The sequence below is a fragment of the Ovis canadensis genome, chromosome 14, assembly GCF_042477335.2.
Source record: "Ovis canadensis isolate MfBH-ARS-UI-01 breed Bighorn chromosome 14, ARS-UI_OviCan_v2, whole genome shotgun sequence".
Taxonomy (NCBI): Eukaryota; Metazoa; Chordata; class Mammalia; order Artiodactyla; family Bovidae; genus Ovis; species Ovis canadensis.
Genome location: NC_091258.1, coordinates 74,905,014 through 74,925,071, shown reverse-complemented (window position 1 = coordinate 74,925,071; position 20,058 = coordinate 74,905,014). Strand labels below are relative to the sequence as shown.

The 20,058-nt window shown below is 39.3% G+C and overlaps 1 protein-coding gene across 4 annotated transcripts; it reads right to left on the bottom strand.

Moving 5' to 3' along the window:
* Positions 1 to 161: 161 nt before the first annotated feature.
* On the bottom strand, positions 162 to 19,439 carry LOC138419242 (zinc finger protein 836-like). 4 transcript variants are annotated; one of them, XM_069551846.1, is made up of 5 exons: positions 19,215 to 19,439; positions 15,586 to 15,644; positions 15,397 to 15,447; positions 7,564 to 7,690; positions 162 to 2,505 (listed from the first exon to the last, which is right to left on the bottom strand). In XM_069551846.1, exons 3-5 carry the CDS (start codon positions 15,409 to 15,411, stop codon positions 1,007 to 1,009), a joined length of 1,641 nt encoding a protein of 546 aa, XP_069407947.1. In that variant the 5' UTR covers positions 15,412 to 15,447; positions 15,586 to 15,644; positions 19,215 to 19,439; the 3' UTR covers positions 162 to 1,006. The 4 variants fall into 4 exon arrangements, with proteins under 4 accessions (XP_069407947.1, XP_069407945.1, XP_069407946.1 ...); XM_069551844.1 differs by lacking the exon at positions 19,215 to 19,439 and adding an exon at positions 16,220 to 16,517; XM_069551845.1 differs by lacking the exon at positions 19,215 to 19,439 and adding an exon at positions 16,251 to 16,495 and having other exon boundaries at positions 15,397 to 15,445.
* Positions 19,440 to 20,058: the final 619 nt, after the last annotated feature.

The window sequence follows — 20,058 nt, the reverse complement described above, 5'->3', positions numbered from 1 at the left end:
CGTCTGAACAAAATCATTGATTAAAGAGGCTGTGATGCAAAACCACATAGAGATCATGAGAAAAAGGATGAAAATGATGTTGGAAATTCATAAAAGCAAGAAAACAAATTGTGATCTGGAGTACCCCAAAGAAGACAGAGCTTTGGATCCATTTACAATTCTTGAATGGAAACAGAAGAGAATAAATCCATTTATTTAAGGCACTCAGTTTGTAGTAATTGGTATAGCAGAAATGGAAAATTTAGTATAGGGTATGTAGAAACGCAAAACACAGTTTTCCAGAAACATTCTCATCTCATCAAGAGTCTATGGTTCTTGCACTACAGTTGATGTGATGTTGCAGTTCTACAAACTCTAATAAAGCCGAAGATGTGGACACCTGTAAAAGCCTTGACACTTCACTACACTGTTCAATGTTCAAGATCATGGAACACCTGTAGGGACGTTTTAGGCTTAAACGCACACTGAAGAAATCGCCACTCATTACATTTGAAAGGTTTCTCTCCGGTATGAATTATCTGGCATACTATATATAAGGTATGAATTTTAACTAAACATAGAGACGGTCATTAAACTTGTGAGGTTTCTTCCCATTACAGATTACCTGGTGGTGAGTGCAAAAAAACTTCACAACACTCATGATATTTGTACAGTTTCTTCCCGCTATGAGTTCTCCAACAAATTGTAAGCTGTGAATTTTCAGATCTGAATTCTTTTTGAAGTATGAATTTTGAAGACCTTCCTACATATAGCACAATTACATGGTGTTTCTTAAGTTGGATTTTCTGATGTGTGGTAGGGTTGAGATCTGAGTAAAGGCTTTTCCACACAACAAATTTGCAATATTTCTATTCGTTATGTGGACTTCCCTGGTGGCTCATTAGGTAAAGTAAGATCCCCTGGAGACGGAAATGTCTACCCATTCCAGTATTCTTGCCTGGAGATCCAATGGACAAAGGAGCCTGACAGGCTACATGACTGGAGTGACTATCACTTTCACTTCCACTTATTCATTATGCAATCTGTGATGAATTCGAAGACATTGTTTGTAACCAAAGCCTTTGCCACACTGATCACATTTGTAAGGTTTCTCTCCCGTATGGATGAACTGATGACTGATGAGGGTTGGTCTACTGCTGAACATCTCACCACACTCATTACATTTGTAAGGTTTCTCTCCAGTATGAATTCTCTGATGAACTACGAGGTTTGAATTTCTATTAAAGACTTTGCCACACTCAATACATTTGTAAGGTTTCTCTCCAGTATGAATCCTCTGATGAGCTGCAAGGCTTCCTTTCAGACTAAACAGATGGCCACACTGATTACATTTGTAAGGTCTGTCACCATTATGAATCGTTTGATGACGCACCAGATTGGATTTCTGATTAAAGAACTTGCCACACTCATTACATTTTTGAGGTTTGTCTCCAGTATGGACATGTTGATGCCGTATAAGGGCAGTCCTGTGATGAAAGTACTTGCCACATGTATTACATTTGTATGCTGTTACTGAAGTTTGAATTTGTTGATGCCTTGTAACAGTTTCCTTATCACAAAAAACCTTGACACATTCATTACATTTGTAAGGTTTCTCTCCAGTATGAATTCTGTGATGAACCGCAAGGTCTTTATTTTGATTAAAGACTCTGCCACATACATCACATTTAAATGGTTTTCTTCCAGTATGTTTTATCATATGTCTCCAGAGGCCTGAGGGATACCGAAAGGTTTTCCCACAGACATTGCATTTGTAAGGTGTCTCTCCAGTATGAATTCTCTTATGACATGTGAGATATGAATTATGATTAAAACTCTTGTCACACACATTACATTTATAAGGTTTCTCTCCAGTATGAGTTCTCTGATGAACTTCAAGGTGTGAATTTCGACTAAAGATCTTTCCACAAAAGTTACATTTACGCAATTTCTTTCCTGTATGGATTATCTGATGTCTACTGAAGTCTGAGCCTTTAAGAAAGATTTTGCCACCCTCATTACATTTGTAAGGTCTTTCCCCGTGTGCTTTCTGGTCTTGTGTCAATATTGAAGGATGCATAAAATCACTCCCATATATATTAGAAATTTTGGATTGGCCAGAAGGAGAAATTTCCTGAGATGGTGAAAATGACGTACTACTGTTCATGTTGTCCTCAGCTTGATGAAATTCATCAATTGTTTGTCTACTCTGAAACATGCACAGTGCATCCCAAGAGCTTAATGGAAGTATATTTGCAATCAGCTTCTTTTCTGTATCATTTCCACTGGGCTGAACTCTTCCATAAGTGACAACTTCCTTATGGGATGTAGGGATAGTTTTATAATTTCTTTCATCATCTCTCCACTGATACCCAAGGTCACACTTATTTTCCTGTAATTCTTGATGGTAAAAATGCTTGATTTCGTGGCTTTCATGGTTTTCCAACATCACTATTTGGAATCTTTCTCCTATATCAATGTTTGATTTTAGTTGTGATTTCTTGATCATGTGTATATGAAAGATAGCTACAAAATATAAAGAATCACAGATATATTACTATACTGTATGAATAAATACTTTTTCAACCACAATGTTAAAAATTTTTAGGAAAACTGAAGGATAAGATTCTTCACTATAGAAACAGTGGTTACCCGTAACTCAAATCAAGCTTAGGGTAGTCTATTTTCAAACACACAATGACATAACATTAAAACTGGAAAAACTTATATTAGCTCTCAAAAATAAAGGTACTTTTCCACCATAACCACAAAACCCAAAGAAATTAAAGACTAAACATACAAACACTAGGGAGTTTAGAAAGGAAATCATAGGCGATGCAAGAAGAAGTGAGTTGGGTAACTAACACTGTTATTCAGGAATCCCTCTTCAAAATGGTTTCGGAGTCATCACAGCTGCACATAGAAAGTTGTATCCTGAGAAAGTAGTCCAAGGGATGAAACGAAATCATTTTACAGTGTGAATAATAAGAAAGGTGGAGTGATGGGTCCACTCCACCCAGTATTTCCAAGGAATACCTGGAAACTGGGGAGATCAGGAGAACCATTAAAATAAGTGAGTAAAGGTTAGTGTTTCTATCTGCATCAAAGGAACATGAAAAAAAGAGAAAGACAGATAAAGGGTCTGAGTAGATTTCAGGGAATAATAAACAGAGGATATCACGGCTTATGACTGTATGTACGTGTGAATAAAACTGTAAGTTCAGGCAACTAAAAATACTGAGGTTAAAAGGAAAAAAGAATTGGTCTAGCTATTCCATTTTTAACTATGGAAATTATACTGTGGGTATGTAGCCAAAATGAAAGAGATTTAAAAAGAGAAGAGAATGGGATATTTCAGATATAAAGTAGGTGTACATCTATTACATTATTTGCTAAGTAGGTTATCAAATTCAGTATTTCACAAGCCCCATTTCCATGCATATTTTCATAAAGAACAGATATTATGTTGTATGAGATATGTAAGAATGATCTTTGTTGAAACCTGAAGGAAACACTAGAATAAGACCATCAAAAGGAAATGGATGTGTTTTTTTCTGTACACAAACATATAGATAGAAAAAAGTCAAAAAGTATAAAAGTTCCCCAAAATCTTGCAAAAAGAACAAAACTATCATATAATGGAGCATGTTAAGATTTTAGGACTATATCAAAAATTAAATCAAAATTAAATCACTGTCTTAAAAGACATCTGCACTCCCACGCTCATTAAAGCAATAACCACAAATGCCACAACATCAGAACAACTGTATAATCCAACAAATGAATGGGGAAAAAAATCTGGGAGAGATACACAGTATGTACCCATAAAGAATAAAAATATCCTGGGTGTTTTCAACAACACAGATGGACCTTGAAGGTGTATGCTCAGTAAAAATAATTCAGAGGAAAAAAAGCACAGAATTATTCCATGTATGTATAAAATAAAATTAATTTAGGAAAAACACACACACAAAAAAACAAGAGGCAAACTAAGGGCAACATAGAATAGTTGTTAGCAAACTCAGGGGGTTAGTAGAATGGGGGATATTACTAAAAGGAATAAATTTACAGTTCTTAGTTAAAGACTTCTACAAATCTAATATACAGCATGATAATGATACCTATCACTACTATATTACATGCTTAAAAGTTAATAAGACACTAGACCTTAAACAGCTCACCACTACTCAGAAAAAAGGTGGAACTATGTCACAGATGCATACTTTAAGTAATCTATCAAGGTAATTACAATAGAACTATCAAATCATTACACTATAGATCTTAAACTAACACAATGATAAACATTAATTAAATTTCAATAAACCAGAGAAAGAGAAAAAATGAGCACATAGACAAAACAGTCCTGGTTTATCAACTGAACAGAAATAAATTGAAGGAAAAAATGATAATAAAAATTCAACCCAAATAAAAACTATTAGGCATACACAATACACCTAAGCTAGCAGAAGGTAGAAGAAAAAACTGGATTAGAGATCAATGAAATAGCGAATAATAACTACATAAACTTGTAATACCACAAGTTGGTTCTTTGAAAAGAATAACAAAACTGACAAACCCTTATGTAGAATAACTTACAAAAGGAACGAAGACTCAAATTACTGAAATTAGAAATGAGAAAGACGTTACAACTGATTCAATTGAAATCAAGAAAATTAGAAGGAAACACTAAGAAAATTCTATGTGTAGGTAATGGATGAAGTAGAACAAATGAATACATTTCTAGAGAATAACAACCTACCAATATATTATTAGAACCAGAAAGAAATTAATATCTGTACAAACTAGTCATGGAAAGGAGATGGAATTGTTAATCAAAAATCATTGTGAGGCAAGTCACATACATTCACTGCACAATTGCAGACAACACTTCAAAACAGTTAGGTCAAGCTTCCTTAAACTTTTTCGGAAAACACAGAAGAAAAAGGAAAAGTTCCAGACTCTATAAAGCAGGAATTCCTCTAATACTGATGCTAGTCAAAGACACAAGAAAACCACAGATCAAAATTTCTAATAATGAAGCAAAATCATCAATAAACATAAACTAAAATTAACACCACACTAAAAGGATTATATGCAACCATAAGGTGATATATTCTTGAAATGTAAGAATGGTTCAAAAAGGATATTAATGAAATGAAACAAAAAATAAAATGATCATCTGAACTAATGCAGTAAAAAGCATTTGACACAAGTCAACAGCTTTTCATAATAAAACACTTGATAAACAAGGAATTTAAAAAGCTATGGCAACATGCTAAAGGACAAATCTTATACAAGGACAGAAAGATGTGTACATTGTAAACTAAAAACATGGTTAAAAAACATTATAAAAGACACAATTGACACAAAGACATCCTAAACTCAAGGATTTGAAGTCAATATTGTCAAGATGTTAGTATTAACCAAGCAATCAACAGATTCAACCCACTCCTAAGTAAAATCAATAGTACTTCTTGGAGAAATGATAAACACATCTTACAAATTCATTCGGAATCTCAAAAGATGCTGAAAAGCAAAGTACACTTAAAAAGAACAAAGCCAGAGGTCTCGCAGGTCTTTTATTTCAAAACTTACTCCAAACCTATATTAATAAAATGATGTGGTACAAAGATAAAGATAGAGCAACTGGTGGAATAGTACAGGGACATTAAAAAAAAAACTCTCATATATGGTCAAATGTTCTAGAAGGGGGTCAAGACAACTCAATGGAGGAAGGGCAGTCTATTAAAAATAGAAAACGTGGAGAAAAACAGTTCTCCAAATATACAACAATTTAGCTGGACCATTAACTGACATAATATACAAAAACCAATAAAAGACCTAACCAAGCCCAAAATGCATAAAACTGCTAGAAATAAACATGCAGGAAAAGCTTTATGACATAGCAGTCACCAATGATTTATTATACATAACATGAAAAGCACCAGTGACAAACCTAAAACAGAAATATGAACTACTTCAAAATTATAAACTACTGTGCATTAGATCACACCTAGTAGAGTGAAAAATAATCTATGCTATGGCAGGAAATATTTGCAAATGATTTATGTCATAATAAAATATCAAGAATATGTAAACAACTCTAAAAACAACTAATCACTGGAATTTCCTGGTGATCCAATGGTTAAGATTCCACACTTCCAGTGTAGTGGGCATGGGTTTGATCCCTGGTCAGGGAACTAATATCCCACATGCCACATGGTAAGGCCAAAAAATAAACCAATAAGATAAAATTTTTTTAAATAAATAAAAATTAAAAAAGAACTAATCACCAATTCTACCTGGATGGGGCTGGCTCATCTTCCATCAACCAACCCACACACTGAAAACAGAAAACAAGCACTCTAAGTAACATGAAATGCATAAACTGATGATTAGAGAAACAAATCGAGACCATTTATTATGCATAGAAATGTACAAAATGAAAGCAGCAGTGCCAAAAACAAATGATGGTTCATCACTGAAGGTATCACTCCACCTCATAAGCTGTCTCAGTATTTGTTTGGAGAAGAGGAGGGTTCCACACCATGGTCTGTGGGATCTTAGTTCGCTGACCAGGGATGGAACCTGCACCTAACCACTGGACTGAGAGGGAATTCTCAAGCTCTCTCATTAAGATGCTTCAAGCTTAAGTGTGGACGTAGAATGGTGTACCCAAGCATCAAAAATATGGCGTCAACAACAGTTTATTCAATACCCTTGCATGAGGATGTGGACTTGGATGATGTTATCTCTAGAAAAAATTCTCAAACCATTTCTTGAGGATCCAAGTAGGTGGTCACTAGGGGCTTCCCTGGTGGCTCAGTGGCAAAGAATCCACCTGCCAAAGCAGGAGATACAGATTCAAACTCTGATCCAAGAAGATCTCTCATGACAGGGAGAAAATAAGGCCCTGAGCCACAACTATGGAGCCTGTGCTCTCAAGTTCAGGAGCCAAAACCATTGAGCCCTGACAGTTTAGAGCCCGTGCTCCATAACAAGAGAAGATTGCACATCACAACTAGAGTAGCCCCCATTTGCTGCATCCAGAGAAAAGCCTGCACAGCAATGAAGATCCAACAAAATAAAAAATAAATTAATTATTTCTTAAAAGAAAAAAATGAGGGAGAGAAAGTCAACTACTGTGGTTTTTCCAGAATCTCAACTCTGTGTTCACATGAGAGTGAGGACATTACAGGTGGCTCTGGAAAAATGTTTCACAAAATCATCAACTGCCTGCCATGTTTTTGATTCAGAGGGGAACAACGTGATATGCAGGTATCATCCAACACTCTTCTAATAAGTACTGAGTCAAAAGCACAGAAGCAGAATACAGAGAATTAAAATATTTTAAAAGTTTCCAGATGAGGGTTAGACATTGAGCGCTGGAAAAACTCCTAACGTGAAGTGGCCAGATCATCTGAAGGAAGGGCATGTTTAAACTCCTGAGCCTACATCATGAAGGTTTTCATGCCTGAGTCAACATGGCTTTGAGCTCCATTAAGCAAGATAGGGAGTTCCAAAAGGCCAAGAGCAGTAAATGCAAAAATACCCTCCCAACTTTTGGAAGGAAATTATCCTCACCCACAGAGAGCAGGTTCTTGAGGGTCTCCACCATCACGTCCCTGTACAAGGTCTTCTGAGCAGGGTCCAGACATTCCCACTCTTCTGGAGAGAATTGAATGGCCACATCCTTGAAGGTCAATTGTGCCTTAAGTTTAAAACAAAAACACTTAACCAGGGGAACATGAGCAGAGTTCTTATTTGCATATAAAATGAGTAGAGGTGAAAAGATCAAGTTGAAGTAGGTACTGTGACAGAGCCATGTAAAGGTATTTGACACTACCTCTGTCTAATTTAATCTCTTATGCTTTATCATACAGATTACAATATCCTCCAAATAGATACAGGTTTTTCATTTTCTTACGGAATACATGAATCAGATACAAATAAAAATTCAAAGCTGGGCTGTCTATATGAAAGTCTTAGTATGTTCCATCACTGAGGGATGATCAAAGCTGGATGTGGAGGAGCGTGAGTGACCTTCAGTGATGACAAAGTCTATAGTGTGTTTAAGGAAAACTCGAAATTTTTAATCACGATGATGACAGGAGCAGCAAAGATGAACACCATTTGAACTTCCTGTCTGAAATACATTACTCTAAATGTTTTACATGTATTAACTTGTTGTCAGCATCACAGCTCATTAGAGAAAGACCTATTCTGATCTTGCAAATGAGACCTGTGTCAAAGACACAAGGAGAAACTCCAATCAGGTCTAGAAGTTAAGGAATCACAGAGCAAGCAACTGAACTCCTAAGGCTGGACTTTAGAACTGAAGTTTAAAATGAAAGAGTTAAGTAACACAGAGAACATTAAAAGTATACTGCCAGAATGTTTCATGGAGAAAACATGAAAGAAGTTCAAGGTGCACAACACAGATTGGCCTAAAAGGTCATTATACATGTGTGTGCATACACATGCACAAGAAATGTTAGTAATTTTATTATTACTTAAACCATTAATATGATAGTGTAGAAAAAGTTGGAAGCCAGAGGATATGCTAGAAATATAATTGCTATAACAAAAAGATACTATAGTTTTAAAATCACGACTTTTACATAAAGCATGGAACTGCATATCCATGAATGCATGTACTAAAATGCATGTACTTAAAATGCTTAAAACTCAACATTCAAAAAACTAGGATCATGGTATCCAGACCCATTACCTCATGGCAAATCGATGGGGAAACAATGGAAACAGTGAGAGACTTTATTTTCTTGTGCTTCAAAATCACTGCAGATGATGACTGCAGCCATGAAATTAAAAAACGCTTGCTCCTTGGAAGGAAAGCTATGACAACCCTAGACAGCATATTAAAAAGCAGAGACTTGACTTTGCCAACGAAAGTCTGTCTAGTCAAAGCTATGGTTTTTCCAGTAGTCATGTATGGATGTGAGTTGGATTATAAAGAAAGCTGAACACCACAGAATTGATGCTTTTGAACTGTGGTGTTGGAGAAGACTCTTGAGAGTCCTTTGGACTGCAAGGAGATCCAACCAGTCCATCCTAAAAGAAATCAGTGCTGAATATTCATTGGAAGAACTGATGCTGAAACTCCAATACTTGGGACACCTGATGCAAAGAACTGACTCACTGGAAAAGACTGTGATGCTGGGAAAGAGTGAAGGCAGAAGGGGATGACAGAGAAGATGATTGGATGGCATCACCGACTCAATGGACATGAGTGTGAGCAAGCTCGGGGAGTTGGTGATGGACAGGGAGGCCTGGCGTGCTGTAGTCCTTGGGACCACAAAGAGTCTGAGAGACTGAGCGACTGAACTGAACTGAATGTATGTATACACATCAACACTAAATTAATAAAAATGAGAGGAATATATTCTAGGCAGATTTTTCAGATGTTTTCCTCATCACTTTTATTCATGTGGATCTTCCAGACAATGAAAATGACTGAACAATCAACTGTACTGAACTGCATTTGTCAACATGATTTTATAACAGGCTACTGAAAAACAGTGCAGACATTTAAAAAAGTAGAGTATTTTAATTCCAACCTCAACAAAATAACTGTATTAAAAATACAATCTTGTCCATTTAAACTTACACAGGAATGCACTGTTGTTGTCTTTCAGTCACTAAGTCCTCTCCCACTCTTTGTAACCACATGAACTGCAGCACTCCAGGCTTCTCTGTCCATCACAATCACCCTGAGTTTGCTCACTCATGTCCATTGAGTCAATGCTACCACCAACCATCTCGTCCTCTGTCCCCCTTTCTCCTCCTGCCCTCAGTTTTTCCCAGCTCAGGGTCTTTTCCATGAGTCAGTTCTTTGATTCAGGTGGCCAAAGTACTGGAGTTTCAGCTTCAGCATCAGTCCTTCCAATGAATATTCAGGGTTGATTTCCTTTAGGATTGACTGGTTTGATTGCCTTGCTGTCCAAGGGACTCTCTAGAGTCTTCTCCAGCACCACAGTTCAAAAGCATCAATTTTTCGGATGCTCAGCCTTCTTCATGGTCCAACTGTCACATCCATACTGACTACTAGAAAAAACATAAATTTGACTATATGGACCTTTGCTGGCAAAGTGTTGTCTCTGACTTTTAAAACACTGTCTAGGTTTGACATAGCTGTTCTCTTCCAAGGAGCAAGCGCCCTTTAATTCTGTGGGCACAGTCACTGTCTGCGGTGATTTTGGAGCCCAAGAAAATGAAATCTGACATTTCCCCCATCTATTTGTCATGAAGGGATAGGATCGGACACCATGATTTTCGTTTTTGAATGTTGACTTTTAAGCCAGCTTTTTCACTCTTCACTTTCACCTTCAACAAGAGGCTCTTTGGTTCCTCTTCACTCTCTGCCATTAAAGTGGTACCATCTGCATATCTGAAGTTGTTGATATTTCTCCTGGCAATCTTGATTCTAGTTTGTGATTCATCTAGACTGGCATTTCTCATGATGTACACTGCATATAAGTTAAATAAGCAGGGTGACAATAGACAGTCTTGACATACTCCTTTCCCAATTTGAACCAGTCCATTGTTCCATGTCTCATTCTAAGTGTTCCTTCTTGTCCTGCCTACAGGTTTCTCAGGAGGTGCGTAAGGTGGTCTGGTACTCCTATCTCTTTAGGAATATTCCAGTTTGTTGTGATCCACACAAAGGCTTTAGTATAGTCAATGAAGCAGAAGTAGATGTTTTCTTGGAACTTCCATGCTTTTTCTATGACCCAGCATACGTTGGCAATTTGATCTCTGGGTCCACTGCCTTTTCTCAATCCAGCTTATATGAAACGTTTCCTTGGTAACTCCAATTTTCTTAAAAAGATCACTAGTCTTTCCATTCTATTGTTTTCCTTTATTTCTTTGCATTTGTCACTGAAGAAGGCTTTCTTTATTCTCCTTGCTATTCTCTGGAACTCTGCATTCAAGTGAGTATATCTTTCCCTTTCTCACTTCTCTTCTTTTCTCAGCTCTTTGTAAGGCCTCCTCAGGCAACCATTTTGCCTTCTTGCATTTCTTTTTCTTGGGGATGGTTTTGGTCATCACCTCCTATACAATATTATGTACCTCCACCCACAGTTCTTCAGGCAATCTGTCTACCAAATCTAATCACTTGAATCTATTCATCACTTCCACTGTATAATCATATGGGATTTGACTTAGGTCATACTTGAATGGCCTACAGGTTTTCCCTACTTTCTTCAGTTGAAGTCTGAATTTTGCAATAAGGAGCTCATGATCTGAGCCACAGTCAGCTTCAGGTCTTTTTACTGCTGACTGTATATAGCTTCTCCATCTTTGGCTGCAAAGAATATAATCAGTCTGATTTCAGTATTAGCCATTTGGTTATGTTCATGTGTAGAATTGTCTCTTGTGTTGTCGGAAGAGGGTGTTTGCTATGACCACTGTGTTCTCTTGACAAAAACTCTGTTAGCCTTTGCCCTGCTTCATTTTGTTCTCCAAGGCCAAACTTGCCTAATAATCCAGGTATCTCTTGACTGCCTACTTTTGCATCCCAGTCCCCTAAGATGAAAAGGACATCTTTTTTTGGTGTTAGTTCTAGAATATCCTGTAGATCTTCATAGAACCATTCGACTTCAGCTTCTCTAGCATTAGAGGTTGGGGCACAGACTTGGATTACTGTGATGTCGAATGGTTTGCCTTGGAAACAAACCGATATCATTCTGTTATTTTTGAGAATGCAACCAAGTGCTGCATTTCAGGGCTATTGTTGACTATGAGGGTTACTCCATTTCTTCTAAGGATTCTTGCCCACAATAGTAGATATAATGGTCATCTGAAATTCAAGCATTCCAGTCCATTTCAGTTCACTGATTCCTAGAATGTCAATGTTCACTCTTCCCATCTCCTGTTTGACCACTTCCAATTTATCTTGATTCACTAGACCTAATATTCCAGGTTCCTATGCAATATTGTTCTTCACAGCATTGGACTTTACTTTCATCACCAGATAGAACCACAACTGGGCACTGTTTCAGCTTCAGCTCAGCCTCTTCTTTCTTTTGCTATTTCTCTACTTTAACCCAGTAGAATATGGGCACCTACTGACCTGGAGGGTTCATCTTTCAGTGTCATATCTTATTGCCTTTTCATACTATTCATAAAGTTCTCAAGGCAAGAATACTGAAGTGGTTTGCCATTCCTTTCTCCAGTGGATGTTTTGTCAGGCCCTAACTAGCAAGGACATGCCCTTCAGCTGCTCAGTGTAGCTGGATGACATGCCTGGTACCCTGGCAGTCCCAATGCTGGTCCCCATTGAGCATTTAAACATTCATTGGCTGTGGAGTCTCTCAACGTGCAACCAGAGCTTGACGCAAAGGCCCTGCTAGAGTGGCTGGGAAGGGGGTCTAGGAAGGGCTGGAGCTGACATTGGATGACGCCTAGAAGTGCACGGAACCCTGGCCTCACTGCTGCCATTGGCTACCCTGGAGCCATCCACTGCCCAGGAGTGGCTGGCATCCCTGGGGTCCTTCCTCAGACTGGGAGTCACTGTCCACTGTAGAGACGATCTGCTGCCCTCCACTGTCTGCCAGTGGAGCTGGTCAGCTGCACACGAGTCGACCATACCCAGGCTTTTCTGCTGCTGCTGGTGGACCTAGGGCCAATCTGCTGCCACTGCAGGTTCCATGCTTGGAAATGGGGGCGCTGGTCACTACCCTGCTCCAGCCTCTGTTTCTGGAGTGATCTTTGTGAAGCCCATGGCTGTGGGCATGTTGTCCCACAGTCATCTTAACCAAAAGACATTAATAAAGGCCAACGAGTTTGTTTTTGGCAGTAATTAATTTTGATTCAAATTTGGATAAGTTATTATTATTACACATTATTTGTAGATTAATAACAAAATTAGCACCGTAGTAAAATAAAAAACTTGGACAATTTAAAATCATGACGAAAAGAAAACAAAAACAACATGGAAAAAAAAATATTGTTATCAACCAAGAATATGTCACCAAACATCATGATCAGAAGGAAATACTTGATGAATTCTCGCTGAAGTGACAGTGGAGTGAAGGAGGCTGGCCAGAGGTCCTGCCTGCCTTTCACCATGGTACAGGGTGCCCAAGCAGGGACCATTGGAGAATGTGACAGGAGGAAAACAGAGTGGGAGCAAGACACACAGAAAGCATGTAAGAGCTGGAACTGTGAACGTTCACAAGTCTAAGGTGAAAAGTGAAAGGATGGAAAAAGATATTCAGTTCTTAAGAGAGCAGGGGTTACTGCACAATATCAGACAAAAGACATAACAATCTAAGGAAAAACCTAACAAAAGACACAAAATATATTATGAAACAGGAAAAGGTAAATTTACCAAGAAAATATAACAATTACAAATATGTATATATCTAACATCAGAGTTCCCCTGAAAATGAAGATCTTAACAGAAGTAAAAATGGAAATAGATAATAGCACACCATTAGACTTCACTACTTGAGTTTTACCAGCACATGGAAACCAAAAGATCAACAAGGAAATTGAGCACTTGTACAACACTGTAGAATTACTGTACCTAACAAACATGTTGGAGAAGGCAATGGCAACCCACTCCAGTACTCTTCTGGCAAATCCCATGGATATCTGGGGTCGCACAGAGTCGGACACGAATGAAGTGACGCAGCAGCAACAAACATGTACAGAACATTCCACTCAACAACAGCAAAAATCACATCCTTCTCCAGCATATGTCTTGAAACTTTCTCCATTTCACAGACCACATGCTAGACGGTAAAACAAAGCTCAATATATGAAGGCTGAGAACATAAAAAGTATCTTCTAAAAAAAAGAAGAGTATCTCCTTTAACCACAGTAAAATGATACTAGAAATAAACAGCAGAAGGAAAACAGGAAAAGCTTCCAAAAGTGGAAAGTAAGCAGTTTATTGTTTAAGAAGGAACGAGTCAAAGAAGAAATCACAGGGAAAATTGTAAAGTATGTGAATGAAAATAAAACCACAGCATGTCAAATTTATTAACAGGTAGTCAAAGATGCAGTAGTAGGGAAGCCCACACTGCTAAATCCTTCCAGCCACAAAAGAGGAAGATGCACGCTCTGCATTACTCTTCAAGAAACCACTGAACAACCTAGCCAGAGCAATTGGAAAAGGGAAAAAAAAAAAAATCCAAGTTATCTAAACTGAAAAGAAGGTAAAATTACCTTTTATTTTGTAGGTGACAGGATTTTATATATAGAACCCAAAAGAGACTGTAAGAACTGACTACTCTAAACACATTAAGGACTTTCCAAGTGGTCCAGTGGTAAAGAATCCGCCTGCTAGTCCCTGGTCCAGCAAGATGTCATATGCAGTGGGGCAACTAACTAGTGAAACCTGCCCACCTAGAGTCTGTGCTCTGGCAACAAGAGAGGCAACTGTAATGAAAAGCGCTTGTACCACAACCAGCAAGTAGCCTCCAACTGTCAGAACTAGACAAAGCCCACTCGCAGCAATAAAGAACTAACACAGCCAAAAATAAATAAATAAATAAAAATTTAGAAAAACCTTAGAAGAGTTGCAGCATAAAATATCTGCACACCAAAATCAGTTGCACTTCAATACACAATGAATCATGTCAACAGAAAATCAGAAGACAATCCGATAAAATCCTTAGGGAAAATATCAGCCAACTAGGTCCAAGACCTCTAAACTGAAGAGTAGGAAACTCTTAAAGAAGTCCTTGGAGATATATATGAAAGAAACACACCCTGTAATCATGCAGTGGGAACTTTATATTTTTTAAATGACCAAATTTGGGTGGAAGGGAAGCCCAAGAAGTAGTGGATATATGTATATCCATGGCTGATTCATGTTGTTGTATGGCAGAAACCAACACAACATTGTAAAGCAACTATCCTCCAATTAAAAATAAAATTTAAAGAATAGGAAAAAAAAAAAGAAAGAAATTCCTTCACTTGCAACCCAGCAGATAAGACCTAACATACCCCCAAAATTTTTAAGAGGCCAGTCAAACTGATTAAAAACAGGTAACACTTCCTTTGCTTAAAAGTAGCAAACTGTAAAAACCAAGTCAATAAAGTTTCATTGCAAAATTTTCTTTACAAAAAATGACCAAACTAGGGACTTCCCAAATTAGGGTCCAGTGGTTAGGACTCCACGCTTTTCCTGCAGGGGGTGTGGTCTACAGATATAAAGAATCTCTATCAAAATTTCAAAGGCAATTTTTGCACCTATAGAAAAACAATCATTCGTAAATTCATAGGGAATCTCAAGAGCCAGCAAACAGCCAAAAATCTCTTGAAAAAGAAGATGAATATACAGGTTATCAGGCAGGATACTTCAGATTCTTCAAAGATTAGCATGTCCAAAGAAGGTCATTTCAAGAAGGACAGACTGAAAAACAACTAAGAATATGACTTTACCTGAGAAAGAGCCATTTCTGACTTCTCTTCCTTTTGTTTCCTCCTCTTCCTCTTAGCAGGACACATAAAAAGGGAGAAAACAAAATATTACACTAACTGGTAAAACTAGGATTTGTCTGTTAATATAAAAGACCATTGATAACTTGACCAAATATCCAGCAAAACTGTCTAAAATTATTTATTACATACCAAAGAGCTTTTCCAATACAAAAGAGAAAGAGGAGAAAGCAGGCAGGCCTCCAAGATATCTGAAACACATTTCAAAAAGAAACAGTTTGTGAATTTTTATCACCTAATAATTGTGGGTCAACATTTTACAAATTTCACAGTATATTAACATTTAGAAAAGAATTACTTGATTATATAAGACCACCAAAGCTTGTTACAGAAGTTAATGTCCCTCTTCTAGGGAAGTAGAAACTGAATGAACTAAATCATTTTTCCATGCTACCAAATAAATAATATGTAAAGATATAAAAAAGAAAAGTAAGCCCATCACAAAAAAAAAAAACTCTCAATGTTCCTTTTAAGACACCATGCAGTGACAGATTCAATCACTTCTTGCCCCCTTTATCCTCTCCCTGCTCCTCTGTCCCACGTCAGGAAAAGGGAAGGGGATGACTCACAACTGAGTGAATCAAATCACTGTCCCCTGGAGAAACAGTATTTGCAAATGGAAGTTATCCTCTGATACAAAGAATTACAGAATGCACAAGACACAAGCTCTGCTATTCTCATCCTCATCTGTACAATTAGAGACATTTTATTACATTCTTAAAATAAGAAATCATATATCACAACTTATCCACAACAAACAACTCACCATCCATCTGCATCCAGTTCCCACTACCCACCTGCTCTACTAGGTGTTTCCATTTTAGTCGGTTTATCTGTCTCTTTTCTTCCCCTCTGCTCTCCTGCTGTTCCTGTTTCTTCCCTGACACCTGTCCTGCCCACTCTGTAAACTGTTCCCCTCGAGATGCTTGGTCTCTGCACCCTCTCTGACGGTCCTCCATCTGTGCTTCTGCCTCTTTCTTGCCCCTAGCTGCTCCCTCTCTGCCCTCCAGTTACACCCCTTCTCTCACCTCTTCCACTCCCCTTCTCCCCCCACCCCCTGCTCTGACACCCCAGGTGGTGATGCAACCTTCCTGCTCTCACTTCCTCTTGTGGTCACACTTGATCCTCCTTCTCTCCCAGCGCCATGCTGCTCTGCAGCCCAAGTGTCCAGCTCTTTCATCCTCTCACACCACTCTGTGTGAAGTGCCTCTCCTTTGGTGCCCCTGCCCCACCGCTGACCCAAGGCTCCTCTATGTTACTGTCAGCTACAAACTGGCACTTGCCATCTACCTACATGCCAGTAGTCATGTACAGAAGTGTGAGCTGGATCATAATGAAGGCTGAGGGCCAAAGAATTGATGCTTTTGAACTGTGATGTTGGAGAAGACTCTTGAGAGTCCCCTGGATTGCAAGGAGATCAAACCAATCAATCCAAAGGGAAATCAACCCTCAATATTCATTGGTAGGACAGATACTGAAGCTCCAGTCCTTTGGCCAGCTAATGCGAAAGCCAACTCACTGCAAACGACTGTGATGCTGGGAAAGATTGAAGGCAAGAGGATAAGGAGGTGGCAGAGGATGAGACAATTAGACAGTATCACTGACTCAACGGACATGAGTTTGGCAAGATGGTGAACAACAGGGAGCCTGATGTGTTGCAGTCCATGGACTCAAAGAGAGTCAGACACGACTTAGGGACTGAAGAACAACAATCTACCTATCTACTTCTACAAGGATTAAATCATGTGCTTTTGTAGGTGTTGATCTTCAATACCCTCTGAAAGGACCTTAGGGTGTAGAACAGAAATGAGGCACTCTGTGCTCAGGAAAAACTGGAAGCCCAGGTCTTCAGATAGATATTTTTAGGAGCCAATTTTATGAGCCCAATTCTTATATCTCCCCATATCTAGAAAAGCACTAAAATCCTTCATGGTGATGACTGTTCCTTGTGATGAGCAAAGCTTCACAAAAGTAGAAATCTTCTGGAAAAAATATGTGCTTGATTACATGTATTCCCCCTTCACATATATACTGACCTTTCCCTCTGCTTCTTTGTAGCAGTTTCTCAGAGCTATGTGAAGTGTTGTCTCCTGGACTGCAGTCCTCATTTTGCCCCAAATAAAAGTTTACTTGCAAACCTCACATTGTGCTTTTTTAAGTTGACAGATCTTATCAGTGGAGAACCATCTTTTTAAAATTTTACTTATTTTATTCACCTGGTATTTTCAATGCTTAACCGCTTTCATTTTACTCTTTTAACAAGTCCCTCAGCCACCCTTTCTATTCCTATTTTTCCTCATTCTTTTCTTGTTCCCAGTTTTTCTAGTTCCCTCAGTTGTTTATTTCTCTGCTTTTCCTGGTCCCCTACATATTTACAGGGATGGCAATTGAATAGGAAGCCTGCCTACAGGAAAAAGGCTGTCCATCGGGTGGAATTTGTGACACATAGAAGAACACTATGTGTCACATGGCTGCCCCAGGTCACCTCCGCCTGGGTGGGGAAAGGCTCCCAATGAAGGGGAGGCTTGAGTGGCTGATGGACCAGGCTGAGAAGGGAGGACAGTGGGGCTGGGAGGGAGGGAGCTCTCAGGAGAGGGGTGGAGTCTCCAGAAGGTCAGTGATAAGGGTAAAGGGATAAAGCAGGTTAAAGCAGGGACTTCCCTGGTGGTCCAGTGACTAGCACTCTGCACTCCCAATGTAGGGGACCTGGATTTGATTCCTGGTCAGGGAGCTAGATACCACATGCCACAAACAAGACCCAGCACAGCCAAATAAATAAACTTAGAAAAGAAAAGAAAAGTTTATCCCTACTAAGGGCATTGTCAGTAGAAAAAATAAGGGAGATGCCTGTAAGTCAATGATTACACAAGACATCAGTTTTGCTTAACCACAAAACCTAGCAGGGTTACATAGCAATAAACCCACACAACAGAGCACAAGATGAGCCACAAAACAATAAAACAATGGTGGCATGAAACCCACATTGTGCCCAGTGAGTTCATTAGTTAGGACACTCTTTTTGCAACACATAAAAAGCAGTAATTTGTGGATCTAGCTTGATCTTGCAGGAACAAGAAAACTCCATTGCCTAACCTGGGGGAGGGGCTGAAGACGGAAGCAAGAGGTCTACTCAAGAAAGATCTTCTCCTCCCCACTTTTCCCTTTTCAAACTGTAGCCCAGTAAGTCCTCAGGCCATGGCACCCTCTCGCCCGCCCACTTGTTAGTCTCACAAGGGGTCCTATTCTTGTATCACTTATCTACCACTTTGCCTGTCGAAAAAGATGAGATATAAAGGACTCTGGCACGGAGCTCTTCCGCACCCCTTCGTGGGAAAAGACACAAACGGTTTCACCAAGTCCAGGTTGAGGTTGAGGAGCCGGCCTCTACCCGGGTGGGGTGTGAAGCGCTGCCGTCCAGGGGTGAGAGGGCTAAGCTAGGAGGTAAGGGGCGTAAAAGGACCTCGCAAAAGAGGACTTTACATGAGGGTTGAGGTAGTAAAGAGTTTTAAGCGGGATAATGTAGCGAAGGGAGGCATTTACGTGCACCGAAGGCAGAAAGGCAAGGTTAGGGACAAACCTCGAAACGAACTTAAACCCAAAGTACCCGACCAGTAAGGGGACTATTCGTTTTATTTGGGGTGGAGGACCGGGTGCTGAAATTTCAGATCCCCAGTCACTGAGGTTTTAGTGAAGACACTGAGGTTTCACTAAAGTTGAGGGGGCCTCGCAGCGCAAAACTACCCAAGAAAAGAAATACTTACCCTGCACGGTCCGACATTCACTCTGGGCTCCCCACTTCCGTTTCCGTAAGAAACTGCGCAAGCGCGAATTTAGAAGCCCGGCTTCCGGAGGCGGGACCTTGGCAGTGCACTACCGGTGAGGGGCGTGCGAAAATGGCGGTGGTTCTATGCAGCCAGCAAAGGGGAGGTGGAGAGATGATTCCTCCTCATATCCTCAAAGTGGTCTGTTAACTTACTGTCTTGAACCTGTTGGAATAAGAGCTTACCGTTGTGTGGACCACTTAGGTGGGAAGCTAATATGTATCTCCCTAACAAGTTGAAAATGGCTTCAATAAAACCTACTGGCAATAGGTTTGCCCCCAAGGCTCCTCCTTTGTTTACACTAAATAAAATTACTGATATTAGATAAAATAGGGGATATTACTACAGAATACGCAGACATGAAAAGGATAGAAAGGAACTCTTACAAAAAGTTTACATGATTTAAGATGAAATGCACCAATTCCACGAAACCCATAACCTATAACAAATCACCTATGTGAAAGATATCTGGACGTCTCCAAATTGACAGGCGGCGAGGAAGCAAGCCTGGCTTGCGGAAGAGGGATCCGGACGCGGCCACGATTTACCGGAACCTGGACACCCTAGGGAATAATCGCCATGGAAGCAAAAACCCCCACAAGTGCCCTGCAGGGGTCTTGAACTGACATTGCCCTTTCCCTTGACAGTACATCCTAAGTAACAGCAGACACAGGATATGACTCCCCATCACCACCTGCCTTCCCCTTTTTGTTCTTTAGATATGACTCCCCTCCCCTGACTGTAGCTTAGAAATTCTTACTCTTTTTGAGTTTGAATTGATCAA